The 23,036-nt window shown below is 44.4% G+C and overlaps 1 protein-coding gene across 1 annotated transcript; it reads right to left on the bottom strand.

Moving 5' to 3' along the window:
• Window positions 1-1,184: 1,184 nt before the first annotated feature.
• sts (steroid sulfatase (microsomal), isozyme S) lies at window positions 1,185-11,769 on the bottom strand. The gene is made up of 11 exons (XM_079495408.1): window positions 11,548-11,769; window positions 10,447-10,568; window positions 9,248-9,370; window positions 9,064-9,152; window positions 6,783-6,922; window positions 5,508-5,693; window positions 4,868-5,004; window positions 4,405-4,542; window positions 3,651-3,810; window positions 2,967-3,094; window positions 1,185-2,751 (listed from the first exon to the last, which is right to left on the bottom strand). The coding sequence occupies exons 1-11, from the start codon at window positions 11,721-11,723 to the stop codon at window positions 2,360-2,362; spliced, it is 1,791 nt and encodes a 596-aa protein (XP_079351534.1). The 5' UTR covers window positions 11,724-11,769; the 3' UTR covers window positions 1,185-2,359.
• Between the last annotated feature and the right edge of the window lie 11,267 nt (window positions 11,770-23,036).

Raw genomic sequence — 23,036 nt, 5'->3', positions numbered from 1 at the left:
GTTTGCCCATGATGACGTTCCCAAAATAGGGATGCCACATTGAAATCCTTCTCTTCTGTAGATCTGCTATTTTCAGCATATAACCAAGTGTAAAATCAATTATGACGCCATCAAGTCCCGCCAACATTTAGTCGACAAAACCAACTGTAGATGTAGTCAACTAAAACTAGATTAAAACTAAGACTTTTCAGATGACTACAATATGACTAAAACAAAATGAAATTCAAATTGTATTCCTCTCCTCTCCCAGTCCCCACCCCACATACTGAAAAGCAGCCTGTACACGTGAGCAACTACTGTATTTGTATTTATCCGCTTTTAATTTACTTTGAAAGGGGGGCACTGAAATGCTCTTGGGGCACCCCAGTCTACTTAAACTCAAGTAACATTTTATACAGGCCTTTTACTTGTAACAGAGTGGACTTAGTGATCTGGGGGCCCTCAGCGGTTCTCAAACTTGTTATGTTTGGCTCCGGTGGTCAGGTCACCCCTGTAAATAACCTTTTCATCCCTGAATTACATTATTACTTTATAGCACCTTTTGTCATATTAACGGTAGGTAAATACAAGTACAAGTAGCTTGTAGATCTGCTATTTTTGGTGAAGAGACATGGTGTACTGTAGGCTGAAAATGAATGCACACGAAAGTACAGTTTAACTCAGGTCTGTTTCACTAGGCATAGAGGTCTAAGCGGTTAAACTGAAGTGAATTCCAAATATTATCAAAGTATTCCGAGGCACCCCTGGACTTGTGTCACGGCACCCTGCATGCCACGGCACCCACACAGAGAAACCCTGCTCTAGTATGAGATTTCGGGTTAAAGACGTTGTACTTTGGAACACTTTATCCCCATCTATACCAGAGATAACTCCAATGTCAGTTTAGAGTCTAGACATGCAGAGTTTGTTCTACAATTTAGGCATTTGATTTAGCAGACGCTCTTAATCCAGAGCGATTTACAGTAAGAATCGTGGTATGGGTACTTTTACTTCTAAGTAAAACCAATAATAATCTGAGTTCAGTTGTAGGCTACTTCTTACACCACCACTACCAGCTCACTACATGATGAAAAGCAGCATGGTGTGTGTGTGTGTGTGTGTGCGAGCAAAGAGCTCGCCATCAATTTACCAAGGAGGCATTTAATTTCCCTCAGCTGGAAGCCAGCGTTGGGGATTAAAAGAGAGCGAGAGAGAGAGAGACATCACAAGGCACAAGGAGAACATGGACCATCATGGTGGAATGGGGGAATGTATCCTCCAGGAACGTGGCAGATATCCTCCTTTTCCTTTGAAGTGCTACAGCAGAAACCAACGTTTGAACTGCGTGTTTCTACCAGCTCCTGCAGGGGTCTATATCTCCGTGTTTGACTGACAACCCACCCACCAAACCCCCATTCCCCACCACAGCGTCGGCGGACGTGAGTTGTTGCGGACCTCGGTCGTTAATACTTCACAGGGCAGCAGTGGTGGAAAAAGTACTACATTTCTTGACTGAAGTAAAAACATCAATACTGCAAGTATTGATAGTACACCAAAGTCTTGAAATCGTATTTGACGTCGCTGAAGAACATGCTTCAAAACGGGTTTATAGAAACCAATGGCGTTAAACCAATGGGTCACTTGCAGAGAATGTTAGAGGGGCAGGGGCTGAAATTCCCTAAAAGGGCACTTAAAATAACAAATCTACAAGCTCAGAATGTGTTGTGCTGAGACTAGTTGAGAGCTTGTAGATCAGCTATTTTTGGGGCGTGACCCCCGCACTCTTTAGCTACAGAAGATGCAGCTTACGAGATGGATTTCTACACAAATTCTTTCAACGTAAAATGCTGCATTCAATTTCAGGGGAAAAAAGGCTGCCTTCGGGGATATGGCATGGAAAGGAAAGGGGGGGCATTGCAATTTTTTCACCATAGTAAATGCAGCATTCATGGACTGGAGAGGACACTTTTTACAGACGAGTAAAAGGGCAGGGGGCTGAAGCCCCCTATAATGAATTGCAATTTTATAGCGCTTTTCCAAGTGCTCAAAGCGCTTTACAATGGTTCATTCATTCATACATTGAGAGGTGAAGTGGCGAACAGTCAACGCCAGCGTACTCACTTCCCACACCAATGGTGGCAAGCTCACACCGACCAACTCATTGGAGGCAATGTAGGGTTCAGCGTCTTGCCCAAGGACACTTCAACATGTGGACAGGAGGAGTTGGGATTCGAACCGCCGACCCATGGATCATTGGACGACCTGCTCTACCTCCTGGGCCACAGTCGCCCTTCCTTTGATGTCTATGTGTGCGTGTGATGTCGTGGCGGTTCTCTTCGTCCATAGTTTTTATACGGTCTGTGATCCCAACCCTAGTTAGTTAGTTACCCAGCAGCCCTGGCGCCGGCGGCTCGTCCCTCCGGCACCGGCACAGCTGCGCGGGTGAGGAGCAGCAGGGCTGCAGCCAGGGCTTCCACACCATGTGCCACCGTGACATCTGGCTCTCTGCGGCGGGGGTGGGGGGCTCCAGGGAGGCACGGTGGCGCCTCACGGCCTCGTCCATGGCCTCCAGGACGGCGTGGAAGGCGGGCTCGGTGGAGGGGGTCAGCGGCGAAGCCTCCCGGGGGTCCCGGGAGAGGTCGAAGAGCAGGGGAGGGCTGTGGTATGTGACGTAGGCCGGTGTGCAGAAGCAGGCGTGTGTGTGGAAGCACGCCGTCTCATTCTCGGGGTAGAAGTCGGGTGTGAAGTAGAAGGCCTTCCACACGGCGCTGCCTGGCCATGACACAAAAAAACAGTGATTTTAAACACATTTTGAGGGCCTCCAATGCATGGCTTTTGAAGATTACGTCATACGGCAACCAAGTCTATGGGATTTTTGGCCCCCCCGGAGCCGTCCCTGTGTTTGAGAACCACCGATTTACAAAAAAAAAAGGCCTACCACTCTGCCTCTCTTTCTGTTGCTTTTCGTAAAGAAATGAAAGACTCACTGTTGGGCGGGTTCCATCGGACGGCGTTCAGATAGGCATTGCAGTAGTGGAAGAGAAACTGGTGGTGGGATGTCTCCTCCTCCGCTCTGCCCTGAAGCAGAGCCATGAGGTCACGGCCATCTATCTGTCTGCAGCAGCAACAATAACACAAAACACAATCCTCGTCCTGAAATCGATGTGTTTGTTTAGGCGCCTTTTGGAACCTTGTATGTCTGTGTGTTCTTTGTGTGTATGGGAAAGTATTTGTGTTTTTATGTTTGGACCACATGCGGTGAAAGCCCACGGCAAATGTCATACTTGTGAGGCAATGAAGTCGACCTTGACGACTACTTCAATACATTTCCATCTGAGAAATGTATTGAGGTGCATACGTCACCGCACTGCAACAGTTGTAAAAACCCTAGTGTAATTTCTATTTTGGTTTGGTTGCCAAATTGTCAAATATTACGTGAGAGTAAAGTTTAAAATCAGGCATTTACAACGCCAACGCCATCGAGTCCCACCAACATATTTCTTTTGTCGAGAAAATCAACCGCAGATTTAGGAGACCAAAATCACATATTTAGTTGACTAAAACTAGACTAAAACTAGACTAAAACTAAATGAACATTTATTCAAAAATACCTATGACTACAACCAAATCAAAATTTGCCGTCAAAATCAACACTGCTGTGTGGAGCCCACCTGTCCTGGGGGAGTTCTGCTCCGGCCAGCCTCACCACGGTGGGGAACAGGTCCATGTTGCTGGTGGGCTCGTCTACCTCCTTGCCCGCCGGCAGGGTCCCGGACCACCGCACGATGCCCGGCACGCGGATGCCCCCCTCCCAGTTGGTCGACTTCCCCGCTGTGGCGTGTATAGGAGGCAACGGCAGCTATTATCAGACTCATTATTGGTTTATAGTAGGTGAATATTATCCGAAAAAATCCAATCTGTGAATAAATTCCTTGACAGAGAATGTGTTTTTAATAGGTGTCTAGTAGTAGCACATCTCACAAAGGCTGAAATTCTATTTCAGGGGAATCTGTGACAGCTGCTGGAAGTTGGGGTACCATTAATAACCTTATGCAGGCAAAATATACATTTACATGTTTTTGTTTTGCACGAAAAACACTCCTGGGCTAAAAACGGCTATAGCCGTCATCACAAATGTGATGACCTGAAAAACACATTATACAAACACATTACAAACACATTAATTGGTGTAGGCATTTCTTGGTAAGGAATTTATTCACATATTGTTTTGGCTATTGTTTTTATGTTGATTCTGCATTAAAAAAAATGTTTTATGGTCATGATTAACATTAAATATTTTCCCAAACCTCTATGGGAATAACGTATGGCTTTTCTATCTTTTGCGGAACCACAACATGGCTACCATTTTGACCACTATGCCCTATATAGATTGATAGCTACAGGCCTAATAATGAGGTGCTTCACCTTTGTATATCCCGTTAAATCCCCGGTGCACCTCTCCGCTGGCAGAGATCTCCTCCAGGTGAGCGCCCTGGTCTGAGGTCAGGTACACCAGTGTGTCGTCTCTCAGCCCCAGCCTGTCCAGGGTCTGTAGAATCTGACCTGGGGTCAGATTTACATGACATTATATTGTCAGCCTGTCCAGGGTCTGTAGAATCTGACATGGGGTCAGATTTACATGACATTATACTGTACTGTCAGGCTGTTCATTGTCTGTAGAATCTGTCCTGGAGTCAGATTTACATGACATTAGGCTTAGGTTAGGGTGACCTACTGTACGCTCCAGTGCACCTCGGTGCACTGCGTCTCCGTAGGGATATATTATAGCCAAATTCCAATACCTCAAAATCTCACGGTGTTACGGTGAAATTGGTGACCTGCCGAGATATGTTTTGGGGTATTGGAGTTTGGCTTTGGGGTCACTCACCTACGCTCCAGTCCACCTCGTGCACGGCGTCCCCGTAGATGCCGTGCTGGCTGCTCCCCCTGAAGGGAGCGGAGGCGAACAGGGCCGTGTGCACCTGGACGAAGGAAAAAAACAGCAGGAAGGGGCCGGCCGCATTGCTGCGCACACGCACGCACGCGCACACGCACGCACGCACACACACGCAGACACACACAGGATGTGTAATAAATAATAATACACTTTATTTGTATAGCACCATTCATGACATGAAATGCAGCATGAGGGCAAAAGCATAAAAGAGCATTAAAATAATAGCAATAAAGGCAGTAAATCAGGCAAAACAGGGAGGACATGAATAACACCACAAATAATTTAAAATCAACTAAAAGCAAGGGTAAAAGGTCTTGAGCTGTGCTTTAATTAAAGCTATTAAATATATGATCTAGCGGCTGCCTGTCTTAGGTGTAATTATATACTTTGGCTCATGTTCAAATCTTTTGAATATATACTTTTAAAGTGAACATATTTATTTGCTTCTGGGGGGTCCCTGGAACAAAACATGTTGACATGAGTACCTCCCTCCTGGGTCATGCTCGGGGTCAACCCCTACCTCTCTAAGAAGTGCACAGCCTCCCGGGTCATCCTGCGGGTCAACCCCTACCTCTCTAAGAAGTGCACGGCCTCCCGGGTCATCCTGCGGGTCAGGTTCTCGGAGACGTAGGGCTGCTCCACGATGTGGTGGTCCCTCATGAGCAGGCAGTTCAGGTCGGGGAACACTCTCACAAAGGCCCCAAAGAGAGCCACGCCGGTGGCTACCGCCAACGCCACGCCCACGACCACGCCCCTCCTGTCACAGTAGGGTTGTCACAATCGTGACATTTTACATGACCGTTAGCCTAATTGTCATGCTAGGGATGGGACGATACTCGTTATTATCGTTTATCGTGATAAAAAACACAATCGTATCGCAGAGATTTACATTTATTGTGAAATCCGTCTTACACTAGGATGAATTCGCTTTTGTTTAGCTGGAAATTCAGAATCACTAAAACCCTTTAAAATATTTGACTAAAGAGCAGATTTGGTAAACTTTTATTTGACTCTACACAAATCAATTCACCAAAATAGCATATCTACAAGCTTTTTGCTGGATGTTGGTTAACATGGTCCAACATGGTTAACAAAAGTGGCATTTTGAATTTTATCATGATAATAATCGTTAATCACAATTATTTCTGCCACAATAATGACATGTAATTTCCATATCGGTTGGTTAGACAATAGTCCGAAAGGCATTAGTCCGCTCCCGACATGCGTGGCAGGTTAAAACTAACCCGTGGCCAGGTTAAAACTCACCTGTGGCTCCCGACATGTGTGGCAGTTTAAAACTAACCCGTGGCATGTTAAAACTAACCCGTGGCATGTTAAAACTCACCTGTGGCTCCCGACATGTGTGGCAGTTTAAAACTAACCCGTGGCATGTTAAAACTAACCCGTGGCTCCCGACATGCGTGGCAGGTTAAAACTAACCGTGGCTTCCTGTGAGGTTATAGTTATGGACTAATGCCTGTCGGACTGTATACATTTATTCAGATTCTTTGGCCATGGTACATGCACATGGTATTATTGGTCCATGAGTAAAAATGAGAAAAAGGCTGCACACTCGTAGCCACGATGCTGTATATTTATTGACAAGAATCCAACGTTTCGACCTAGGAGGTCTTCTTCAGGGAATGGTCCATTTATTGGTCCATGTGCATGTACCCTGGCCAAAGAATCAGAATAATTTTATACATAAAAAATATAAATGTGGAAATAGCTTATTTACATAACATGCAATTTCTGGTATAACGATAACGCAAAAAAAATAAAAATAAGTGATTATCTCCAATAATTCCTATCAGTCGATGCTGTACTAATTGTGAGAGGTCCTTACCGGACAGTGATGGCGCCGGCGTAGTGCAGGAGGGCGGTGGTAGCAACCAGCAACCCCAGGGCGCGGTACGGGATGTGATGCTCCACTTTAAGCAGCACAGAGCTGTGGCCAGGCTGGCAGTCTCTCAGGTTGGTTGAAGGCTGAAAATAAAAAACAAAAACAATGTCACCCACTTGTTTTACACATGTACACCTGTGATTCTGATGTTGGCCTACAAAGCAACCAAAGGTACAGTATGGATTCAAACAAAATAAAACATCACGACTGGAAGAAAAAAAAAGTGTATGGCCAAGTCTTAATGTGTGATTTGTGAAACCGTGTGAAAGGAGCCTCCCTATATAGGCCTAATGCCAACCAGGTGAATAACTCACGGACTGAGGCTTTAACCTTTGATTTTATGAAATAAACGAGACCATCACAAATGTAGGGAAGATGCTTCTGAACATATCGCTAGTTTGACCACTTCAACTGCTCTAATCTAAAAATTTAAAATAAATCTACAAGCTCAACATCATGCTTCCATAGAAGACATGCTTCTATTATGGAATCCAAATGACTGAAAACAATCGACCTTGAACTTTAATCCCTGGGCAACCCCTTTATATTCAAAGCCTGATCCAACCCTACAACCCTCCAGCTCACTCGGAAAACATCCGGGACCGGGACAACTCTCCACACGTCCAAGACTCTTCTCCCTTCTGGCTCCCAAACTGTGGAACGAACTCACCCGTTGCAATTAGAACTGCAGACTCACTCACAATCTTCCACCGTTATCTGAACACTTCACCTCTACAGACTCCATCTTAGTCCGTACTAGCACTTGCCGTATCCTTGACGACTTTTGAGGCTTATTATACAAAGGTTAAAATGTAGTTTCGATAGCATGTTATTTAGACAGAAGCCAGGTTAATTTGTTGACCTGGCATCCTATTGTAGAGTTTTCAATGTACATATTAATCATGTTTTAAAATGTTTAGATTGGTGATCTTGGTTTACCTATGATCCCAGATTACTGAGGCACTACACGGTCTCTATGCATATGATGTGTTACCTCGTGGTTATTGTTTACCTTGCTTGCAATGCTTACTGTAAATCACTCTGGATTAAGAGCGTACTAAAATGCCTTTTTATTTAACCTTTATTTAACCAGTAAAATCACATTGAGACTGCGTCTCTTTTACGAGTGGGAACTGGCCAAGAGGCAGAAATAAAATTACACTTCAATCGTATATGTCACATTATAGAACAGCAAATAAAACATCCATGATACACCTCAAAGTACCTATGAAGTATACAACAAATCACCAAAGTGCTAATCTTTTAGTGGCAGGGCAAATACACAATGTACAAAATATAAACAGAAATAATAAATATATAGGCATGAACAAAGGCTAGCACATGGGGGCGGCGGTGGTTCAGGGGTAGAGTGCCTGGATGGTAACCGCAAGGTTGCCAGTTCAAACCCGGGCTCCCCCAGAGTTACTGTCGAAGTGTCCTTGAGCAAGACACTGAACCCCTAATTGCTGGAGGGTGTGCTAGTTGGTGCCTTGCATGGTTTCCGCTGCCATCGGTGTGTGAATGGGTGAATGTAATGCACAATCTCTGTAAAGCGCCTTGGATAAAGGCGCTATATAAATGCACCATTTACCATTTACCACATATCCAAACATGAGCATGTGGTGGACTGTACATCTAAGATAATCCTTTTGAAATTTCTCAAAGGAACTTTCAAAGACAATTTTACTCTGTACTGTAGGTCGTTCTACGACCAGGGGCCAAAGAAGGCCAGACATTTTTACCCCCCCCCTCGGATTTGAATGCTGGTACTACACACCGTGGCCAAGCATTAGATCTGAGGATTAGACCATTTTTGACCAAATCGAATTTGGAGGAAATGTAAGACGGCAGATCACCAAGAATGGCTTTATAATAATGTACAGTTGGGTGCCACCGATATTGTCCCTTATCATTTGACCCATTTAGGCCTGACCTCAACATTTTAAAAAATCCTTCTAAATCCTCCAGTTTTCTGAAATAAATATTTTCACGATTTTTCAAAAATAGCAGACCTACAAGCTCGTAGCGCGCCACTCGGTGGCGCGCTATGAGCTTGTAGATCTGCTATTTTTCAATAGCTAAATTATAACAATGTTTAAAACACCAAAAGGCGTTCCCGCCCAAAATGGGTTAACTGTCCTTTTGCGCAGATCACGCAAACCTCAGCAAAAAGAAAAGGACAATATCGATGGCCTCCAACTGTACATTGTAAATGGATTCTGACCGTGCCGTAGAAGTGTTGGAAGCCGTGCACCGAGGGGTGGTGGCAGTGGTCCTCGCTGCTCTCGCAGTTCAGGCCCAGGTGCCATTTTCCTACCGACAAAAAAAAACAATGACAACAACGAACAAATTAGGGCTGTGTCACCATTATGACATTTTACTTGAAAGACTAATCTCATGTCTGGTACCTATGAGAGCTGTCTGGTAGCCCTGCTGCTTGGCAAGCCTGGCAAACGTGACTTCGTGGCTGGGAAGGCCTCCTGATACGGCTGTGAACAGATAGACCCCCAGCATCCCAGTGCCCACCATACCTGTACAATACAACACAATACAATACATGACATCCCTGTGCCCACAATAGAGCGTCGCAGTCCCGCCCCCTCGAGAGACCCGGAAAAGAATTCCCTGTTCATTTTCCTTATAGACTTTTCAAAAAGTATTTATTTAAAGACGTTTATGCTGCGGACAAAGCCAACTCGAGTTGTGACACATCATGACAATAAACACAATGTTTTGGGCCAAACAAAGAATTAGAAAGAAGAAATAAACGGCAGGTTACAACACTATTTGTTGTTTTTATTCTTTGAAATCATTTGTTGGGTCCAAAATATTGTGTTTGTTGTCATGATTTGTCACAACTCGTGTTGGCTTTGTACGACGCTTATAAGGTCTTTAAATAAATACTTTTTGAAATGTCTATGGGGAAAAATGCATTGGGAATTATTTCCTGGTCCTGGCGTCGTCATGAAAGGGGGCGGGACTGCAACGCTCTATACCTAAACAATACAACACATTATTCAGGACGAGGAAAAAAAACAACAGACAATCCAGACACTCAAGAGAAAAAAGGAGGAACAGCCTTTATATATTATAAAGGCACCTGTCAAAACCTCGGAAAGGTCTTCATCGGCCATGGTCCCCTGTGATGGAGAGTTGGTGACCAAATTAACCCTTATTAGATCTTTAACTCTTGAGAGTGTGAAATGAAACCTAATGGAACATTACGGTTCCATTTGGTTTAATTTTACGCTCTCAAGAGTTAGATTATTGTTAAAACATCTGTATACAATATTTACAATAATTCTAATCTACACAATAAAATAATGTAGAAGAATTGTTATTTTAATCGTTTTCCTGTTGTCTCTCCTATGGTACCACATCAATACAGCATGGAATTCTGGAAAATCGTATCCAACGATAACAACAAATATTCTATGGTTTGGGTCTGAGAGGCTAAATCTCACCAAATGGTGATCCGTGGCTCAAATGCAGAATAATGAATGGGCCTTGATATGAAAAGGGTTAAAAACCACTGCTCTATAGCGATGATTACTATCAAAATATGAATCTAAAAACCACATGACAGCAGGGGTGAAGGTGAACTGACCGGATCGTATGGGGTAGCGTCCGGTGAGGAACGCCGCCCTGCTGGGGGTGCAGAGCGGTGCGGCCGCAATGTGGTGCGTCAGCTTCACCCCGTCCCGTGCCAGTCCGTCGATGTTGGGGGTCCTGCAGTGTTGTTTTTGGCAGCACATTTTGATTTTAGTTTTAGTCATAGTCTCTTGAATAGTTCATTTAGTTTTAGTCACATTTTAGATACCCGGAATGTTTTAGTGTTAGTCTAGTTTTAGTCAACTAAATATCATAAGATTTTAGTCGACTAAATCTACAGTTGATTTAGTCGACTGAAATGTATTTTGGCGGGCCTTGATGCCGTCGTAATGATTGTTTTTACACTATTTTCAGCATGCAAAAATGCAAAAGTGTACTGTAAAATGACTTACACTGGATCTCTTCCTTTCCTAACATTTTAGTCTAAATATATTGACAATTTCGTCAACAAATAAAAACTAGGGCTGGGGCATTACCCCAGGTGAAGGAGTTCAAGTATCTCGGGGTCTTGTTCACGAGTGAGGGGAGGACGGAGAAGGAGATCAGTTCTGTACCGCACTGTTGTGACGAAAAGAGAGTTGAGCCAGAAGGCAATCTTCGTTCCTACTCTCACCTATGGTCATGAAGTGTGGGTCATGACCGAAAGAATAAGGTCGCGAATACAAGCGGCCGAAATTAGTTTTCTTCGATGGGTGGCTAGCATCTCCCTTAGAAATAGGGTGAGAAGTTCAGTCACATGAGAGAGACTCAGAGTAGAGTCGCTGCTTCTTCGCCTGGAAAGGAGCCAGCTTAGGTGGTTCGGGCATCTGGTTAGGATGCCTCTCGGGCGTCTCCCTAGGGAGGTCCTTGAGGCACGTCCCACTGGGAGGAGACCCCGGGGCAGACCAAGGCGCAGTTGGAGGAAACGCATCGACTCACTGGCCTTGGAACGTCTCGGGATCCCCCAGGAGGAAGTCACTAAAGTCTGGAACACTCTGGTGGAGCTGTTGCCCCCGCGACCCGACTACGGATCAGCGGTTGAAGATGGATGGATGGAAACTTATAGATTTAACATTTGTAAAACATGAAATATTGGTCGGGTAGGTTTTTTTTTTACCTCAGTGTCGTGTTGCCATAGCAGCCGAGGTCCCCGATGCCCAGGTCGTCCACCATGATCAGGACAAAGTTGGGCTTTTTGCCGCCGTGTCCCACAGGAGAGGTACAGCCTGCCCCCCTGACCCACAGCGGGACGACCAGGCACCACAGCCACACACACACACATAGGGGCCGCATGGCCAGGACTCAGGACAACCACCACCACACAAGCAAGACAAAATGCTCTTTTATTCTGAAAGAAAAGGAGAAAAGTTTTGCAAGTCGGGAATATATAATATCACTTGTTATATTATATATTACTGTTCCCAACGACCAACACATTTCTGTTTAGCCAGCTCCAAATTCATTGGAATAATGAATGAATAATAATGAATAAAGCACCAACGAGCTGGCCAGATGTATGGAGAACCAGGATGACTGGAAGCAACGATGGAGGGCTCGTCTGAGGACGACCTAGAGAGAATAATAAGAGTCACCAATCAGACATAATAGTCAACAGTCTCTCATCTTTTGAACTCTTTTTCTGCTGCATGCATATTCCACATACTGTAGATAATAAAGCAGCAATCAGTCAAGTAATACCTTACACTACTAGTAGTTACTGGGTAAAATAATTGTACAGTAATATATTAAAAGTAACTCGTTACATGCCCAACACTGAATGTAATACAAAAGCAGGTGCATTCTAACTGTGTGTCTGCTGCATATTGATTCAAAGTTAGCCTACCTTTAACCTGCTGCCAGCAGACTGGTCAGTGCATGGGTCTGAATGAGGCAGTGCATGGGTCTGCGTGTCATAAACATGTTAATGTGTCACTACTGTGTACATACAGTACAAACCTAGAGTGCTGAATAAGTTCCACTGTGTACAGTAGCCTACTGACAGCACTAAGCAGGAAGTTCACAAGCACTTTGTGTTGAACTGTCATGTCATGTGATCAGTACGAGGAGTGCAGTGTTGCCAGATCTTGCGAAAGAAACAAGCAGCAAGGTCAGGGGTGGGCAAATGTGATGATGCAGAGGACCACTATAGTTCCACACTCACCCCAGAGGACCACTATAGTTCCACACTCACCCCAGAGGACCACAATAGTTCCACATTCACTCCAGAGGGCCACTATAGTTCCACACTCACTCCAGAGGGCCACTATAGTTCCACACACACTCCGAGGCCACTGTATTTCCACACTCACTCCAGAGGGCCACTATAGTTCCACACACACTCCGAGGCCACTGTATTTCCACACTCACTCCAGAGGGCCACTATATTTCCACACTCACTCCATAGGGCCACTATATTTCCACAGTTTACCGCCACGGTGAAAATTCTTCATTGTTATGCTAACATGCTGTCTTCATCAGTGTAGTATGTCAAACTCACAGATGTTATAGTTCATTTCCAAAGTGATCAAATTATTTTGTGCAATTATGGTCAGCTAGATAATGGTAAAAAGGTGAGTATAGGGGTCTATGTGTGAATACCAATGACAAGTAGGCCTACCATTTCAGGATATTGTTAATATCTAATGAATTACATTGTTTCGGTACTTTGGTGTTTACATTTTTAACATTCCTACTTTCTCTAGTGTTAACTCTAAACAACTATCCTCCCTCTCTCTCAATTAAATGCAATTTAAATTAAGGTGAAGTAAAACTAAAATGCACTAAATTGCGGCAAGTTGGTAAACTGGCGAGTTCTCCGGATACCCTCCAGAGGGCCACTATATTTTCCTACACTAGGCTATGTAGCAACACTTGTTAACATTTTAACTCAACATGGAGCCTTTGAGAATTTTTAATCTGCTCTGAGGAAGGCTACTGCTCAAACGTGTCGGCGTTCTCAAATAAACATGGGAAATTGCATCTGAGTCTTGCATCTTTTATTTTGGAGTGCAGTTTTTTCCACTTAGTTGGTTCAGTTATTTTCAAAGCTAGGGTGACCAGATTCAAACTGTTCTTTTGAGGGACAGAAGTATCACTTGTGTGGGACAATTGGGACGGGGGACGGGGAAATCATTAAGTAAATGCTTTTGGTGTCATATTTGACTATAGGCCGAATATTGCCTATCATTTTGTTTTAAACCCCGCTGGCAACTCACATTTTGTTTTAAAATGCTACATTTTGGTCATGGGTGGTATGGCCGACTTGATACTAAAGCCTAGGGGAGAATGTTCATTTCATTTCAGCTTTACAGCAGAAAGCCAACTAACTAACAATTAGGGCGTTTGAATAGTGCTGCCTGCCAGTCACAATGTGGGACAGGGTCTCAATTTGTGGGACACCTCAAAAGTCTTGGCAATGAGGGACTGTCCCACGCAAAGGGGGACATCTGGTCAGCTTTGAAGCACTGCACTGCCTTAACTAAGGGCAGTTTCCAGAGGAAGCACACCTGCTTTTCTTTCTTTACCTTTGAGAATCACGTTTGTATTTGGTCAGGGGATCTTAGTATGATGATAATAAGACAATAAGACATTGTCAGATATCCTTGTGGTCACTGTTAGAAGCTGCTACTTGCATGGAGAAATGCTGACACCTGTTGGCTGAGTCAAGGAACTGCAGAAATGTGCATTGTGCGTGTGCGTGTGCGTGTGCGTGTGCGTGTGCGTGTGCGTGTGTGTGTGTGTGTGTGTGTGTGTGTGTGTGTGTGTGTGTGTGTGTGTGTGTGTGTGTGTGTGCAGAATTACAGTACATTTCAAGCACAACTCAATACAAAGACTGTTAACTGTGAGTGGACGACCCAATAAAGCATTACACTTGTTTACAAGAGGGTCCTTGTTCAATTCATCAAAACATTTACAAATAGTCACTTCTATATAGCCAAAGAACAGAACTTCATCATAAAGGAGGTAAAAAGGGAAAAGAAACATATGCAGTGAGGGGGAAAGGGGGGGGGGATTCAGATTTTACGGGGGCCAGTTTCGAATTGCAACTGTCCGTAGGTGCCCTTTGAGAGCGGTTTTGAAGGAGTCAAGGGATTTGCATGTCTTAATGACTGTTGGTAGGGCGTTCCACATTTTGGTGGCATAGGAGCGAAAATAATTTAGTCCCTCGTTTGTGCCGAATCTGGGTTGCATGGTTTGTTGCACTCACTCTGGTGTATTTAGTATTTAGACAGGTACAAGCCATTCCAGCCTGTCAAAGTGGGAAGGGGTGAGGTGGGTTCGGGGGGTGAGGCCAAGTAGGAGCCTGACCACTTTGTTTTTGGAAGTCTGGGGCCTTGTTTTAAGAGGTGCTGTGCTACCAAGAGGTGCATGCATAGTTGAAGAAACCTAGTCGAGGGCTCCTGTTCAATCAAGCAGTATTAGCCTAGCAGTTATAAAATTAGTATATGAAGGATGCACATGATGTGGGTGCAGTTTGTGAGTGTTTACTCAAATATGTCTTCATAATTAGACAGCCCCCATGCTCTGATCTGCTGACACACACACACACACACACACACACACACACACACACACACACACACACACACACACACACACACACACACACACACACACACACAGAGGTCCCTCCCCGCTTCATCTCTCTCTCAGCACAGGGGTCCCTGCTTCATCTAAAAATAAAAAAGTCCAACCAGTGGGCCCGGGCCACAGAGAACCACTAGCTTTATGACAATTATACCCCCTTTTTGAAACTAGCTCCTTACTACTCGCCCTGGCCTACACACTTCCACTCGGTTTGAGCATATAAATAATAGAGACGGCACTGGAATTCCCATCCACTTGCATTGCGTCTCTATTATTTTAATGTATATATCTATACTCAGACCGAGTGGACGTGTGTAGGGCGAGTGGTGAGGAGCTAGTTTCAAAAAGGGCCAAGTCGATCCCTTCATGTGTTGTAGTTGTAGCCTTACCTCAGCTCACCAGCAGAGGGCAGTGGAGCAATACAATTCAATTCAATTCAATTCAAAGGGCTTTATTGGCATGAGAAAACATACGTTTACATTGCCAAAGCAGAAAGCACAATACAACAATACAGCAATACAATCAAAACATATTTTTTTTAATAGTAGTATCAATAGTATCAATATATTTGAAAGTCAGAATCTTCAATAGATCAATTTCTATGTACCAAGATCACTGGATGCAGGTATAGTGCAGGAATATACACAGGGAGTTATTCATTTCACACGCAGCCAAAGTCACGAGTCAACGGAGTTAATTATAGGTTGCTGTAATTACTGTTGACAAACAAAAATATAAGAACAATAGACTATATTAATATACACAATACATATGTATCCCTCGTGGGTCTTTTTGTTCATTCACTTCCAGAGTTATCTAATTAGCATTTCAATGGATGAGCACGCAGAGAGTCAAACAAACAAGACACGCTTGCTTCAAAATTGTGACTTGCACAATGTTTATAGACAAGTGAAATGGACTTTGTTTCTCTCTCTCTCTCTCTCTCCCACATGTAAAGCATCTTTGAGTACTTATAAAGCTATATAAAGCTCAGATGTTATTATTATTACTACAAGTGGAATTATTTATATGAACTAACCTTAGTAAAACAGTGCCACATACAGTAGCCTATCTAAACTTAACCTCAGTAAAACCTTTTGAAGAGTGACAACCAAGAACAACTTAGATCTATAGGAATCACAGAGAGCTTGGTGGCTCCCTGTGTTAAGACATGTCAATGTGTTGTGAGTCAGAGGTCGTGGCTTCAAATCCAGCTGAGGTTCTTTTTTCATAATCACCTCACTTTATTGTCTGGAAACAACGGGCAGGGGGGTCGGGGGGGGGTTATGCCCCCTGCCCACTAATGCAACAGTGAGCCAACGGCACATCGGGTATATACATATGGGGTGGTATCTATACTCTAAGGGTGGTATGAGACTTGAACCTGCGTCCCACAAGGCAAACATTGAGATATCAATGATCTATCCGCTCTGCCACCTTAAATCTTCTTCTTGTTGGTCTTTAAAGTAAAGCTTCAGAGTGAAGTAGAGTGGGATTCAAACACACAACATCTGAATCATGTGGGCAGCCGCAATAACTGTTCTATTGTGGTTTCTCTTCTGTTTTATCTGACTATAACATCCATGATAACACTTAAAACAGCGGTGCCCAAAAGGTAGATCGCGATCTACCAGTAGATTACAAAGGCTGTGCAGGTAGACCACATGACATGGCCCTAAAACATATATCATTTAAATAAAAATATATATAATTTGGCATCTGACACTTGAATTAAGGTGACTTGATTGATTGACATAAAACATGGCCTGTTAACCCACAACAGAATACTTTGTTTTCAAGAGTGTTGAGCACAAAGATCAGTAGCATTAGAAAGTTACAAACAAAAACAAAAACTATTTCCATTTCCCCCCCTATATTTCCCATTCCAAGTGTGTTTGTCATGTTCTTTAAACTATTTTCAGCAATGAGATCCTATTTTTTGGTGGGTAGATCTTGTTGCGCTGGTCATTTTGAAATTAGCTCTCAAGTCAAAAAAGTCTGGGCACCCCTGACTTCAAAGCACTAAAGACACCAGTGATGGAACAGCAAACACTGTTAAGTCCCCACAGTGACACGAGCAGTGACAATGTAAGGACTTTGTAAGACCGGTGCAGGGGGACCCCACCAATTTAGGTGACAGGTCACTGCGGTGCAGTTGACCAACATGTTCCGAGACTCAAGGCCACCTGCGCTGAGATCCTGTTTCAGCGCCTGGACATGTTCACTCAACACCCTGTGGGGTCCAGGGTACCCCCCCCTGAGGCTCACTTTCATAGTGAGGACCAGGAGGGCTCCCTATAGCCTCCTCATGTCATCAGGTGACCCTTCTGTGCTGGTGGTGGAAGAAGATATTTTACTGGCCATTATGACATGACGCCAAGTCTACAAATCAGTGGGTTTTCAAACTTTCTCGTGCCATGGAAGTGATGGAACCCCCAAATTGATATGCGGCCGAATATATATATATATATATATATATATATATCAATTTGGGCCTTTGGGGGGCCTTGGCACAAAAACGTTTGAGAACTACGCTCTGGTCTCAGCAGACGGCGGGTCGGGGGGTTGGGGGGCAGAGGGACCAGCCATGCAAGCAGCCCACCCAGGATGTTGACAGAGGTCTCCAGTATCTAAATTTGTGGGGGGCCGTTTTTGTTTGTCGTGTCTTACACTGATCCGTCTGTCCCTCAGTCTGAATGGCATCGTTACTTTACAGCGCCTCATACATTTAAGTCATATTATGGTACGCACATATAAATACGGTATGTAAATTCCCCCCCCTAAGATACAGTATGTCACAAGGAAAACATGCAAGGATAACAGTTTCCATTATAGGAGTGTATACATGACAACAGGAGGGGAGGTGGTGGACTTAATGTCAGAGATGCATGTGCACAGACAACTATAAGTCTATAGGCGAAAAGATAAAAAGGTCATCGATGGAAATGTCGAACGCCTCAGAGTATTTCCAGCATCCGATGAAGGTCAGGAGGAAGAAGAGGAAACGCATTTGAATGTTCCTTCCTTCAAGCTGCGTGTGCTGCTGACCCCAAACGACGGACGGCTTCATTTCTGTGGTTTATGGACAGGGATAAACATGGCTGTGTTTTGGGATTCAGGTCGTGCTTCGGGACTGCCATTTTGGTTGAGTGCATGCTTAATCATTGTTCATTGTTCAGTTCATTGTCTGACAGCAGGACCCGCTGTAGCCCTGGGAATGTGCAGGCTTATCAGAAGCACTCACACAGCATTAGAATGTGTTATTTCTTTCCATTGCCTACAGCAAAGTCCTGGCAAAGGTTAAGAGTATAGCATAGCCTTTTGTCTTGCTACTGAATTCAGCTAGTAGGTCTAGCACTATTTAGGAAAGAATATAAAATTGGGCTGCATTTCTTAACCTCGTGCCAAAAGTTGCCTTTCTTAAGGCATGAATTCGATTATCCTCCTGCTTCCGGTGCATTCATGCCCATTATTTTATTTTATTTTGGGCTCACCTTTAAAGGGATTGTGACAAAAAAAGTTTTTGTAATTTCTTTTTTTTTTCCAGTTTTCTGAGCTCAATTGCACCCAAAAAAAACAGAACTTTTAACATTCAGTAGATTTTCTGTGGTCTGGGGTTTTCTGTTCTTCTCAACCAAGTGCTCTGATTTTCCTGCTGTTTGTGATGTAAGAGCCAGAAGTCCCATATATGTCAATTTGCCAGCAGATGTCACTGTTTTCACTGTTTTGCCTGTTTTCATTGCAGCTCAAACGGCTTCCGAACCCCAGAGAAAACTCCAGACCACAGAAAATCCACTGAATGTTCAAAGTTCAGGTTTTTTGGGTGTAATTGAGGTCATATAACCTAATATAACATATAACCTAAAAGAAAAACAAAAAATAAAATAAATGAAAAGTATCTTATGTTCAGCAACTGGAGGTGTGGTTTTGAGGACAACTGTTTTGAATTGCTATTATTGTTCAAACACAACAGAAACCAATGGATAATATATTTCAAGGGCGAGAGATCACAATAAAAATCCTAATCATTCTTCCTCCACACTGGGAGAAAAACAGCATCTGAAAGTTTGATGGGGCATTTTTTACACGTGAGTGCAGTTAGAACTTATGAGAGGAAGGGTTCTTGTGCTGCCACTATGCGTGCGCATCCTGTTTCTTATCAGTGTGACGTCGTCTCTTAAGGCGTCTATAGATTCTCAAATTAAAGAGATGTGACAGGCAATGCAACAGGATGCAGTGCAAATATTACTGGTTTATTTTCCCATTTCCAGACAACCATGGTTCTGAAAACGTCAAATAACAGAAAGAAATATCGAACAAATCAATACCAAATCAGAATGCTGTTCAAAGTGTAGATTCAGATATTATAAGGTAAATCAGGTCTGTAACTCAAAATACAGTAAACAGGTAAGTAAAGTAAATACAATACAGAAACAAAGCTTACATTGTTCATTCACGCATGGCTTCTGGTCTGGAGATGAGGTGGAATGACTGGTGAATGAATACTGTGTGGACTGTGGAGTATGGGGTCAGAAGAGTATCAAAAGTCTCACAGTAAATAATACAGATTTGTAATTTGTGTTTTGTATCTGTAATTCGCATCTGTGTTTTGTATCCGTGTTTCGCATCTGTGTTTGAAACACAAATACAAAACACAGATGCGAAACACGGATACAAAACACAGATGCGAAATACAGAACACACAAATCACAAATCTGAACTTGTGGATACAAAACACAAATGTGAACCTGTGATTTCACTCACGTGAGTTGCAAATCTGAACTTGTGAGTTACAAATCTGTAATATTTACTGTGACACTTTTGATACTCTTCTGTCTCCATAGTGGAGTGTGTGAGGGACAAGGTGCTGCCAGACTTACTAAAGAGCCGCGCACGTTCTCGGCTGTGCGCAGCTTCTTTTTCCGGGTTTTTCGACAGCTGGTGGATGGAAATTAAGCTCCACCTCCGTGGACGAATTGCGCAACGGCCAGATTCCCGGAAACGCTCTCCTCCGCGCAAGTCGTCCGCGGAGGTGGAGCTTAATTTCCATCCACCAGCTGTCTAAAAACTCGGAAAATAAGCTGCGGACAGCGTAAGACGTGCGCGGCTGTCGGCCGTTTTGCGCGTAGGTGTGGAAACACAGATATGAGTGTTTGTATGTGGGCACACCCGGATTGTCAGTGGATAATCAGTCCAGAGTGGTGATGGCAGACACCTGTTGATCATTGATGATGCAGTAAAGAGGAGCTGTGGGAAGGGGAACTGTCCAGCAGAGAATGCCATTTAGATTGCATGGGAAAATTCACAACAAATATCATCATCCTAATACTGTCCAATACTTAGCTATAGGGAGGGGGTGAAATTACGTTATTGGTAATCATGTCTCAATGTTGCCTTACAGCTATTTGGCCAATTATCCCTTCATGCTGTTTGGTATGTATGCTAGACTAGACAATAGACACACATGCATACTAATGAGTACACGACTGATGAGATTCAAAATACATTTAATCACAGAGTTAAGAGATGTCAAGGCCTGTGATTTATGCTCGCAATGCGATCAATAAACGTTAAATATGGGCTGTGGGTTTACCGGCTTAATGTCTAAATGACAGCGGCGTTTAAGTGGAACAATCCGTCTCAATGAGCCAAGGCCTCGGCGTGTGTGAGTGTGAGCTACGGCTTCGCCGATAATGTTCGGCGGGCCGATCTGCGAGCGCCGATGACGAGTCAATAATACGTTAATACGCCCCCACATGTGACAACAACGCGTGATGTACGGCCTCTCCGGATCGGCCATAATTATCAATCATTCATAATCAATTTTCCAACACGATGGAAGCCGTGGGCTTAATCCAGTGACTGCATGATGGGGGAGATTGGAGGAGAGAGATCGCTCAAGTCCTCCTCGCTCAATGACTGGCCAACAATAACAAAGCTTGACACGTTTGGCTGATCCGTTGGCTGATTAATCAGTCATGATGATGAGCGCTGATGGAATCAATCTAATTAAAGCCAGACAGCGCACACGCACACGGTTGATTATCACCTTTAATCAGACTATTGAATGGTAGGTGAGATACTATTGAAGTAAGTGAGATACTGATCTACCAGTAGCCTAGGTGTTGTTATTCTGTGGGTTGATGATGGCTTTCTGGCCAGTAGCGGTTGGGGCAAACGCTGCATGTCACCAAAACATGATTTACTATTCGGTTCGCAACTCGGATGGCGCCGAGTCGGTGGTGCCTCTCGATCGTGGCCAAAGTTCACTTGAGACGGAACGCCTCCGTCGCGGTCAAAACAATAGCCATCATCGACCCACATAATAACGACAAAACACCTACTGAGCTCGTCGGTACTGTAGGTCAGTATCTCACCTACGTAGACCAATCAATAGTCTGATTAAACGTGATAATGTCCCATCCAGTGCTTTGACAGCATCAGAGTGTGGTGGCCCAAACATGACACTGACATCTAGTGAAGAGAGAAGCTGGGAGAAATTAGGCCATCCTGACAGCTCTGACCCAGCCTCCACCCAGAGGAGCTGTGCTGCTCTCATTGCCGTGCAAATGCCTGCTAAGGTCTGTGTCCAACGCAGACACTGTGTAGACATATAGCCTTAATGTGTCTCACAGAATGACAAGCCGGCCGCACGCACGCACGCACGCACGCACGCACGCACGCACGCACGGCACGCAGGCACGCACGCACGCACGCACACACAAAAAATGTCTTAAAAGTTCAAAGCATTTGGGGACCCCCGGGGGTCCTGACCCACAGGTTGAGAACCACTACCCTAGGCTATGAATCAGAGTGTTGTACTTTGCAGCTGCATGCATCCCAAGAGCACAAAGACTAGGAGCGAAAGGTCTTTTTCCTTGTCTCCTCACTGCAGTGTTGGATGGATACAGTGGTTGGGTCTCCCTTAGGTTTTGACCGAGACAAGAGAGTTGGACTCGGCTACGGAACACAAATCAGCGTCGAGGAAACTGCCAGAGGGCATTTCTTCAAAGACTCCATTACACGAATCTTGGGGGGATTATCGCATGCGATTGTGTCGAATGCGATTGTGTCGACTCTTGTCAAGTGTGTGTGTGTGTGTGTGCGCGCGTGCGTGTGTGTGTTTGTGTGTGTGCAGACAGAGGCGTAATATGGAATGTGCTCGAGTGTGTACGTGCAGGCAGTGTGTGTGTGTGTGTGTGTTTGTGTAAACGGTAGCTATATATAGATATATCATTTGCTGCCAGCCAGCAAATTGGTGCTGTGGAAAGCAACACACAGGCATCAATCACGAGGACATACCCCACTAACATACGTGGATGTACCCAAGGCCGATGCAGGAGCGCAAAGTACCAATAAACTGGCCAGCTTTAACCTTTGCTTTTATATGAAATATCCGAGACTACTATGGAAGATGCTTCTGAACTGTCACACAGGGGGCCACCGCGTGCCGTCGGGGGCATCCGGGAGGGTGGCCATGGTCTCTGGGGGTCCTGGTCCACCCCTGGAGGCCGGCCGGCCCCCGGGTGCCAAAGGGTGACTTTTTCGAGCTTGTACTGTAAATCGGGGCGCCTCTGTTTTTCGGCCGCCGTTTGCCAGCGGAGGAAAGGAAAGGAAAAATCACAGTTTTTAGCCGAGAAGCAGAGATCAAGGGCTGCAGCCAACTCTCTTTAGTCTCTTAACCTAAAGACCATCTCTGTCTCTCTCTCTGGACGGATGACAGTATTTAGAGCCAGTGGAGGAAATAGGTAGGGAAATGGCGGGACCTTGGAGTGTAAAGATGGCCTTAAGTATACATCCTGTGGGCTGTAACGATCCCTTATCCACATGCACTGGAGCAGTCCGGGCCGGTACACGTGGCAGTACAGCCACCAGTGCATCCATCCCTTTTTCCTTTTCACGTGACGTCACATTACAAGTGTTTTTAATTTAGATGGTTCTCTGTCAAGCAGTCCGGACCGACGCCCTCCCAGGCAAATGATCATAAGCAGAGCATTAATAAGCAGAGTAAAGGGTAGA

The sequence above is a fragment of the Electrona antarctica genome (genome assembly GCF_951216825.1).
Source record: "Electrona antarctica genome assembly, chromosome: 24".
In the NCBI taxonomy this organism is placed as follows: domain Eukaryota; kingdom Metazoa; phylum Chordata; class Actinopteri; order Myctophiformes; family Myctophidae; genus Electrona; species Electrona antarctica.
Note: the sequence above shows the minus strand (reverse complement) of the source record. Positions and strands in the feature narration are given on the sequence as shown.